Below are 10,449 nucleotides of genomic sequence, written 5' to 3' on the forward strand. Positions count from 1 at the left end.
TCAAAAATTTTGGATATTCTCATAAAAAAGGTGTACTGCTAATTAAGAACATCTTAAGAACAATTCAGGTTTTAAATTAGCAACGAATATTAGAACAGCCAAGAATAAGTTGTTCTTACAAAAGAATCATCTATCTTGCCTCGACACAAAGACAAATATTCTCACGTGAACATGCATGCTAACATCAACAAAAATTTTTTATTTTCGTTCAAAAAAAGTATCATTTTTATCCTTATTATACACATCTTTTAACTTAAATAGAAACAACAATGACATGTCGTTTAAGAACAACATTTTGTATGTTTAGCCGCAAAAGTGTATTTTTGAAGTCATTTCATAATAATTGGAAGTTTAAGACTCATCTCTTTGCGGTTTATTTATTGCTGTCTTCTTTATGTTTTGGGTTATATTGATACCACTATGTCATTGCAGAATTAGTTTTGATGAAAATTTAACTTCTTATACTTTGGTTGCAATTTTTTGGGATTTTGCTGAAATATGACGTACCATGAACTGGTAAGGGTAGTCTGGCCCACATTCAGGATGTAAGGAAGTCTTTTTCGGAAACTCGACCTTCAAAATTTTGGTTTATACTTTTTTGATATCTCTAATAGATTTTAACTAACACACCTCGTTAATGAATTTTCGTTAGGCTAGGTTTGCCTTTTTTCTTAAATAATTATTGACTCTAGACTCAAAAATGGATACTTCCAGGCCCGACGGAACCACCGTAAAAATGGGGAGGCTGAATGCTCAAAATGAGATAAAACTCGCTAGAAACTTGATAAAAATTCTCATTTGCTCAAAGTTGGAGAGGTTGAAGTCACCCCAGTCTCCCCGCTTCTACCGGGCCTGACTTCGGTAATTCTTTTCTTTACTCAGACAATCTCTCTGAAACACGTATTAAGCATGTTTTGTTTGTTTTGTAGATCCTTTAGATCGTCACTGGTTTTTATAAAACCCTCCAAAAAATTTTGTTTTGTTTTAAACGTTGGTTGATACAAATAAATATTAGATGACTATTTTTCTATGGCAGAGCTAAAATGATAATATTACTAAGAACATCAACACAGACTCGTAAGACTCAAATAAAATGAGAGATAAAATGAGAAGTATAAAAACTGAGGACCAGGCAAGGTTTTTTCTAGGGAAAATTAGCTATTGAAGGTGGCTTTCCTGCTAGTTTTTCCATAATTGTAGCTAATGTGCTTTATCTTCTACCTGAATTTGCATTTTTTGGACGTGTAGCCAGTACCACACTGGGCCTAGAGGACAAAAGTTTGGAAATAGGGAGTGGGAGAACAACAAGATAGTATTTCTTACATTTTTTGTATTATTAAGGCATTAGTAGAGCTCTAGGGTCACATTACATGAGTTAGAAAATAGTAAACTTCAAATTTTGACTTTCTTTTGAGATTTTTCATGAAAATTGAGATTTGTAGCTTGGAAAATGCAGGCAAAATTTGAACTTTAAACGCTAAGTGTCACATCGAAACTCCAGCATTTTTGGAAAGGTTAGTGTCTGTAGTTTTCAAAACATATATGGTTTGATATGTGACACTTAGCGGTTTTTGAGATATTTGGACATTTGTGGTTACCTTAAGCATTTTCGTGATGAGAATTTGACTGAAAATTTGAATTTTTTCTCGTTCTTGGATATTTATACTTACTTTTAAGCAATTTCCCTTTAGAATATAATGTCTCTAAAGGTTATTACACAAAAGAACTGATTTACAAGCTGAATTTAGATCAGAATCTTCAAAAAATATGATTTTTCACTTTTTTTGATTTTTCATCAAAATGTGGTTTTCAGTCAACTTTGGAGCCACATAACTGAGTACAGATCAGATAAGACTTGAAACTTTGGCCTTATCAGAAATTTATTCAAGATCCATAAATCTAATTAAAGCAAATTTTAACTTTCGTTTTTTCCCTATTCCACCTCTGCCCACTGTATATAATATAAGAACATATAAAATTTTCATTTTCATGTTTTTAAATTTTTGAGTTTTAAGCCTAAAAATTTTCATATTTTCACCGTTTTGTGAGTATTTTTTTTTTGCAATTTCCTAAAAGAAGGGTGTTTTAGAGTCCTCAAAGCCCTAAAATGTTATCTTGTTTTTTTGTCATCGAAGCCTCGTGCCGTAAAACTGAGGGCCAAGGGGGGGGGCTATGCCCCCCCAATTTTTTTTCGAAAATGTTATTTTGCTAAATCAAAGTTTTCTTTTTAATTTGTCATAATTGTCAAAAGTGCCTCTATCAAATTCCAAAAAAAATAAACTTCAGCAGATATTTGTGCTCGTGGTTTATATAAAAAAAACGTGTAATTCCAAAAATATAGCTTTTTGTCTATATAAACCTCTATCGTGTTTTAGCACCCTACTTGAATTTAAGTGTAAATTCCGTCATGGTACAAAAGGCCACCCCATTTTATTACGACAAAGTTAGTTATGTTTGTTTTAAGCAATGGTGCTATTTTGATTGTCAACACTGTTTTTAACTTTAACGTCACATCGTCACCGCTTTAAGCCTCAACGCGGGAGAACAATACATGTTTGATAGAAGTGTTTATGGTTAAATACGCACTCCATCTCCTATGTTTTTAATTTATTTCACTTTTTAGCTCAATCCGTGTTAGACCATGTTAACCCCCGTTAGGTTTATGGCCTTTTCGTATTTGTGAAAAATTGTCGCGAACTATATATACGTGAAATTTTCACTATTTACTGTAGTGTGAGAGAGACAAACTATACGTTCATTCATTCGTTCGTTTTTGGCTAAAACTTTATCTTTCAGTGTGATCTTATCCGTGTTGATTGAAGTAATTTATCGGAATTTGTTGATAAAAGGGTGCAATTAGCACAATGATTGACAAAATTTGTATTTTTTTGATATTCTGTTTCGTCGCTTGAAATTTGTACTTTTTGTTATTCAAATGGAGTGATATTATAGTATATTATGCCTGGCTTAGTGGTAAAGTATTTTTTCTAACTTTCTGAATGTTTTGATATCAAAACCTGGTGTGCCTACTGATACCATTTCGAAAAAACGGGAAAGGATCAACTGCTAGAAAAAATGCCATATGAAAATAGTATGGAAACTAAGTTCCTAGAAATTATCTCGTTCTCAAAAAGAGTCGCGAGAGAGTCAGATTATCGGTTTCAGCAAATGGTCTTTCGTCGCCAGGTTTCCGGGCTATACTAAAGATGACGTCTCAATATTTACCAAAACTCTTCTTTTATTTTCGTTCAGGAGGAAGATTGGCAAGTGATCTGTGAACAATCCTTATTCGCTAACCGTTTGCATCAACTAGAAGAGATCTGTTTACAGGTCTATAATGGCAAAAGCACAGACTTCATCAACCATTTTCTTAGACCTGTTGTCGAATTATTGGATACCATCAGATCAAAATGCGAAGTAAGTAAAAATTGTTTTTTTTAACTTCGATAGTTTCTGAACGTACAGTTGACGTTCTTCTACTATTCGATACGCTCCATTATTCGATAATATTAAAAGTCGCCGTTAACAAGAAACTCTCATAAACAACACTCTACGATTCGATATGCCCCCTTATTCTTCAAGTATGGATACAGGGTATGCGTATCGTGTATTTTACGAGATTTACCCCCGTCTTTATAATTTTTAGGATTTTATTTTATGGAACAGGCTGAGTGAACGTTACGCTTTCTGTGTGTCTTTACTCGAAAAACTAAGGAGAATCATATCAGTCTTATCAAATTTGTGTAGTGGAAATGTAACGCTATATACGCTATAAATTGAAACAAGTTAACACAAATTTGGTGTCACTCTCGGACGGGAATTTTTTTTATACACAATACGCATCCCCTATATCAAAATATATCAGAGAGCATGCAGCCTATTAGAGATAAAGCTCAAATTATAAAACTTTAGATTTTAATCCGACGGATAGCTGAATAAATCGGAATAAGGAGTTTGAAAAAAAAATTTTTTCATTAACATTTGGTTCTTTTCTTTGATTTTGCCCTCTATCTCACTAAGAATCGGAAATACTGTTTTACTTGTGTAACCTTTGACGTAAAAATATGCTGTAGTATTTTCCTTGGTACGCGATGGTATGCGATTTCTGTGGTGATGGCTTTCGTTGGTTATCAGCCAGAGTGGCATTCAATAACACATTTCTCTTAACGACTATGGTTTATATATAGGTGAGCCACACTAGGGAACGTTGGAGGTGTCCATTTTCGCTTGAGAAAATAAACTTTTATTCTTTCAAATGACCAGAGAAATTGTTTAAATAGTGGACGGATCCGAGTTGGAAAGTTAAATTGAGTAGAAATTTTTGTTTGGGCTAGAACCAATGTTATCATCTAGAGGGGCCGTTTGCAACCGTCGATATTTCAATTAGTTCCTTTTGGCTATGAGTACTCTTCCCTGGCGAAAATCCATTTGGTAGAAAATTTTCTCAGACGCTTTTATTGTGTTTACGTTAGCGATGACATCATCATATATTATTACCATGGGAACGTAAAGGTAGTAAACGTCACCCAGGGTTTTCATTTTGAATGCTATTTCCTGTCTCTTTGCTACCCTGTGGATTATCTTTTTGTAGCATGATTTTGATAAAGGACACGATTTTTACATCTTAATCAGACAATCTTTTATAAGCATATATTTTACCTGATGAGCGGTGGCTACGGCTCCAGCTTAAAGTTTAAACCTGACAACCTGACAATGTCCTAGTTTGAATAAACAGTCTTTTCGACCAAATCACGATTCAGAAGTCTATTCCCTATTGAACCTTTAGGACCTACTAAATGTTGCATGGGTTGTGTCGCTCCTAGATCCCCACTGGAAGCATTCTGTCAAACAAAAGACTGTGACGTGATGAACGTCTTCCTCTGGAATGACCAGATACTTGATTTGTGTTTTTCCCCTTGTAAATGATAAAAAATACAGTTGACCTTCTCTAATCCGATCTTCATGGGACTAAAGATTTTATTCGAATTAGAGGAAGATTCGAATTACAGAGAGTAATTTAAAACTCTTTCCAGTTGAGGGGAGCAATATTTTAGTTTGATTTACAAAAGATTCGAATAATAAAGGTTCGAATTAGAGTGAATTGTTTGCAAAAACGTGTAGTAATAACTCGCGTTGTTTAGGGTATATATCATTGAACAAAAATTGTCACTTTAAATTATTTTTATCGATTTTGATTAAAAATGAGTTACTTAACATGGTATATCTATAATCTGATTAATAGGTGGAATATATAACAAAATCATATTGCGTGTGCCCCCTTGATCAGTTTTTTACCGCATTAACTTGTAGTAGGAACTTAAGGCATATCTGTGTTACAGATTGAAACCAATTTGAAACCAAAAAATGCTAATTTCAAAATGGTTGCGACAGAATCTGCTCAAGACATTTTCGTTTCAAGCTGGCAGACAGGCAATCTTCTATGTCCAACTAACGTTATTATTAACGTCAATATATGGGCGTTGTTTTGGCGTTTCTTGTACCAGCTATAATAGTTCATATTATAAGATTTTATTATAAGAAACTCTTGTCAACTCTTAAAGATAAAAGGCAATAAACCATCAAAATAGCTTTCATCAAAAGAGTATATGATTATTCTCCGGTTTAATCAAAAAGCTATACTCTACGCACCATATTCCATTTTCTCAGTATAGGTTTTACTACACGATCACGAGTTCTAATTCAATGTTATAATGGATAATAATGATCGTAGTAGCAAACAGTGATTTGACTGTGTTGATACCTCTATGGGTGCTGGTTTTTCTACTTTTTCTGATTTTCAGGTTTTTACTGTTACTGATGCGCTGACATTTTTTGAATTGTGGACACCCCTATATTTTATTTCATTTTATTTTTGTTACCATTTTTTTTACTTCTTCGCAAAAATGGTGGTGAGAATTCTTTTTGATTTAATGTTTTGTTGTCGCCGGGCTGTATGTTAAAAATGTGAAACGATTTGGCTTTACAGTAGATTCCTCATAACTTTAAAACACTATAACTCGATATGAAGTGAATACAGTCGCTCTCGTGTTGTCTTCTGACCAGCCACCAGAACCGTTGGAAAACCAACGGATCCGGCGAGACTCGAACTCACACCATGCCATTCGCGGGCATTTGCTCTACCATTGAGCTACGGGTCCATGTGGAACCCAAGGACTAAATTGCCTCTCGGTAGAGCTGCAAGTGAATTCTTGTCTACTGACTGGTCAGAGGCGGCCAATTGGGAGAAATCCATCTCCACATTGAATGGTTGTAAGTTCGAGTCTCGCCGGATCCGTTGGTTTTCCAACGGTTCTGGTGGCTGGTCAGAAGACAACATGAGAGCGACTGTATTCACTTCATTGTAATACATAAGGACAATATTCATGATATAACTCGATATGTTTCAATGAAGCGAACACTATGCAACTTAACTCCGGTGGATTCTAAATTCTAGGCTGATTCTTATCAACTTTATTGCTCTCCCCATACCTTTGAATGGACGAACGAGATATTGAGATCGGGGAAACGTGGTTTCTTTCTTGTTGCAGGCCCAAAGTAAGTCAAGCACAGTCGAATGTTGACGAGGATGAAAATTTATTAAAGAAAATAAATGACCCTCTAAAACATGAGCTGAATAACTAACCGAAGGCTGCGCACATCTCCGAAATTGATTTTGATAGGAAATGCGTATTATCGTGTATAAAATTCCCGTCCGAGAGTTACCCCAAATTTGGCTGTTCTGTTTGCTCCGGTATGATTTTCGTTACGGATCGAGTGTGTTCATATTGGTTTCGGAACGTTTCGGAGCAATAAAACGGAGCAGCTCCGTTCCGATGAAAAGAGTGGAGCGAAACCGTTTCGATCTGTTTTGCTTTGTAACGTCTTCTTTTTTGATGTTTTGAATTTTGACGTTCACACTTTTTCGGAACCGTTTCGGAACGGAACGGAACGGAACGGAACCGTAACGTCTAAACATGGTCTAACCCTGCATGTATAAATTATTGGATTCAGCACAGTTAGATTAATCTATAGGAATGCTTGAAATACTTCTAAAGATGTAATCACTAATGACCAGGTGCTCTAGCTGGAGAAGGAGGAACCTTTAATTTTTTCAATAATCGTCTACTTGATCATATTAGCTATACATGATTAACATGCTAATTAGCGAAATCACGTTTTGATAGAATCCATTTTATTGCTTTGGTTTTGAGTGGAAAGAAACTCTTGGCTGTAAACTACAAAAGTCAAAGGCTATACGCCATACATCTGTTTCTGTGTGGAAAATTGCATCAATTTTGATAGATTTGTGATAGTGTGCCTTATATTCACAAGGACGCATAATTTGAATTGAAATGGATTCAAAGATTTTGACGTGGAAAACTGATCTACCAGCATACAGTCAATTAATATTTTTAAGATATTTCGATCTGCTTTTGAAATCAGGTCTTATATGGTTTGTCTGAAGGATGTGTAACCTCCATTGTTTCTGGAGAGAGCTTTTTTTGCTAAAGGAAGCCGTTTAGCTGATGAAGAGATGAAATTTATTTTATGGACTGATCAACGAATCGCACAGCTCATAGCCAAAGTTCTTTTGTATGAATGAAGAAGGATATTGCCATATCTCAGTGAAATAAAAAAAGACAATTTTTTTATCTCAAGATTTAGTAAAGTTTAGCAAAATTTTAAAGAATCTTAGCTAATTTATTACTCTATTTTCTTTGTGTAAGACACATTCGAAATCGTGGTCGTATTGATTGATAAACTATTAGGAATATTAAATTCGACTACACGTTCTTTTTATTATTTTCTCCATTTTGTGACCATTTTGACCCATTTTCCTAAAAAATCGGGTGTTTTCGAGTCCGCAAAGTCTTAAAATGTTCTTAACTTGTTCTTAGCATTTTGGCCATCGAAGCCTTTTGTTCTTAGTTTGTTCTTATAAAAAAAACTTGTATGTTTTTCTTTTCTTCTTTACAGGATTACTATGAGTTAAAGAACAGAAAAGAGACACCTCCTTGGACAGAACGTTTCGAAAACATTGTCAAATACGCCATTCATCCAAGCTGTCTACAAAATACACCTTTACACAAAGGAGATTTTTATATACACATCTCAGAAAGTAAACCTCGAACTTTAGAATTGAAATATCTACATGGCGATAAAACACAGACTCGTAACTTATCTATGACGGATAGCATTTTAATGTGTAGTGAAAACTGGGCTGAATTGTTAAGGTCTGATACACACGACCGTTTCGTTTTTACTTCTTGTATATTGTGGACGAGCAGAGGTTTTGAAAAATCTTCGTGGAGTAATGTTTTGATGGGAAGACTGCCAACAATGATGGATACTAAAGGTATGTCTTTTTGATTAGTTTTTGAAATACTGTAAAAGGCCGAAATTTCGTTTTAATTTAAGTCTTTTGGAAGGTATTGTGTTCTCGATTATTTGGAAATATAGTGGAGTCTTCTTAACTCGAACACGCACGAGGAATACAAATTTGTTCGAATAATGGAAATTTCAAGTTAGGAAGATTGGTTTATAAGGCGTTATAACCTGAAGGGGCCATAAAACTTGTTTGAATTAGAGAAACTCTACTTTTACTTTCAAATGCACAAATTACCCCAATTTTTAGTTCCGCGAATTGCCTTCAGAGTCTTCTTAACTCGAACACGCACAGGGAACACAAATTTGTTTGAGTTAAGGAGGCTTTCAAGTTATAGTAGTCTGAATCGCAGAACTCTACAAGACTGTAGGTAGTATAGAGGATGCAAGTAGCCTAGAGTTATAGAGGTTCAATTTAAAGAAACTCCACTGTAAAACCTTAGTAAAATGATATTTTAAGGAACAAAACTTGTCTCTTTCTCTCTCTTTCTTACTTGGCTGAAACATTTCGCGAAATGAGGTCAAAATCGCGAAATGAGGTCAAAAACAACTTAAATACATTTTTTTAGATCTGGACAAACCCTCTACTTCCACCATGAACAATAATAACAACCGCCGTGAATCCATCATCAACATGGAAGAACTTGCAGCCAAACCCATCCTCATCTTAGATTTAAATTTCGAACTCTTACACAATCAAGTGGCGTACCTCCCTGGCGCCCATGATCGTAGGGGTGGTCCAGTCATCTTCTTTGAAACAAACAAATCGTGCTGGGAAAACACAGATATGGATAGCGGAGAATTGGCTAGATTACTGATTTATTATTTCAAGATACCAAGGTAACTGGCGAAAATAGTTACAGTCGACTCTCTCTAATTCGAACTCGAACGGGGAATCTTACTGTTCGAATTACAGAGAGATTTGAATTATAGAAAATATTTTAAAAGGGTTTCTTCTTGGTGGGGACTGCAAACAAGTTCGAATTACAGAAAAATTCATATAATAGAAGTTCGAATAAGCGAGAGTTTTCCTATATTCCGCTAATTTAGTTTTTTTGCTTCTGCGGGAACTGTCGAAAATTTAAAGGAGCATTTAAAAATCGATTTCTAGAGCTCAAAATATTCAATTTAAGAATAGAATGATGAACACCATTCATTATCCATAGTCCCTTCTGCATTCCCCTAATGCATTNAGTAAATTTGAGCCCTTTTAATTCAAACAAATTGAAGTGATGATAATAGGATACTAAACATAGATTATCCATGGCTTTTTATAGGCTAATTGCTTTACTTGAGAAGGTGATTGATAGGTTAAAGTTATTCAACTGTAAGGTATTTGCAAAGGTTTTTAACCAGACCATACATTGTACAGGTCAATAAGAAAAAATCTCAAAATAGGATTTCCAAAAGATTCATGCTATCATAATTCTGCATTATGCTATTTTCATTTACGAAATTTTATTTTCTTGGTACTCCGTAATAGGACCCTTAATTCCCTGAAACTGTCAAAGTGGAATAGAGAAAAAGCTGGTGGGACCGCCCTCAGCTTAAATCTTCGAACGATGTGATAGTTAGACTTTAAATAAAATGCCTCGAACACCCTTGAATACATACAATACGATCAAAATATTTTCATTTTGAAGATTCTGTTCAATATGAAGAAAGTGAAGAATGAATTGGAATCAGTATATGTGGTAGCAGAGAAAAGCACCTGAAATAAAACCGCTCAGTGTAGGCAATAAAATAATATAAAAAATAACTAAAAGTTTTTGTTTAAGAAAACACTCTGCAAAATGAAGAAAAATAGATATACATCACTCAACTGTCAGTAAATGAAAAGCTCCTTGCATATTTCTTTTGCTTACCAAAAAATTAAGGAAAAAAAGTACAAAAACGATTTTGATTTGATACAGAACTTTGATTGTACTGTAGTCTTCTATCGAACACTATTATTGATGTGGTCTGAAAATGTGGTCACTGATAGGCTTTTGGTTATTGCTAATGAGCCGGAAATGATAGTTAAGAGCAAATCTCACTGGAAAGTAGTAACATACACAGCTTTCC

At 34.6% G+C, this 10,449-nt stretch overlaps 1 protein-coding gene across 1 annotated transcript; it reads left to right on the forward strand.

Moving 5' to 3' along the window:
• Positions 1-457: 457 nt before the first annotated feature.
• Positions 458-10,100, forward strand: LOC136802426 (uncharacterized). Its single transcript, XM_067059158.1, has 6 exons — positions 458-516; positions 3,253-3,417; positions 7,978-8,356; positions 8,955-9,225; positions 9,663-9,717; positions 10,029-10,100. Exons 1-6 carry the CDS (start codon positions 499-501, stop codon positions 10,098-10,100), a joined length of 960 nt encoding a protein of 319 aa, XP_066915259.1. The 5' UTR covers positions 458-498.
• The last annotated feature ends 349 nt before the right edge of the window (positions 10,101-10,449 follow it).

This window comes from Clytia hemisphaerica, unplaced genomic scaffold, assembly GCF_902728285.1.
Source record: "Clytia hemisphaerica strain Z4C2 unplaced genomic scaffold, Clytia hemisphaerica genome assembly, whole genome shotgun sequence".
Classification (NCBI taxonomy): Eukaryota; Metazoa; Cnidaria; class Hydrozoa; order Leptothecata; family Clytiidae; genus Clytia; species Clytia hemisphaerica.

Bases quoted from the DNA above. Each gene is read 5' to 3' on its own strand.
- LOC136802426 (XM_067059158.1), top strand. The intron at 3,418-7,977 runs GTAAGTAAAAAT...TCTTCTTTACAG, and splicing joins CCATCAGATCAAAATGCGAA to GATTACTATGAGTTAAAGAA. The intron at 9,226-9,662 runs GTAACTGGCGAA...GGCTTTTTATAG, and splicing joins TATTATTTCAAGATACCAAG to GCTAATTGCTTTACTTGAGA.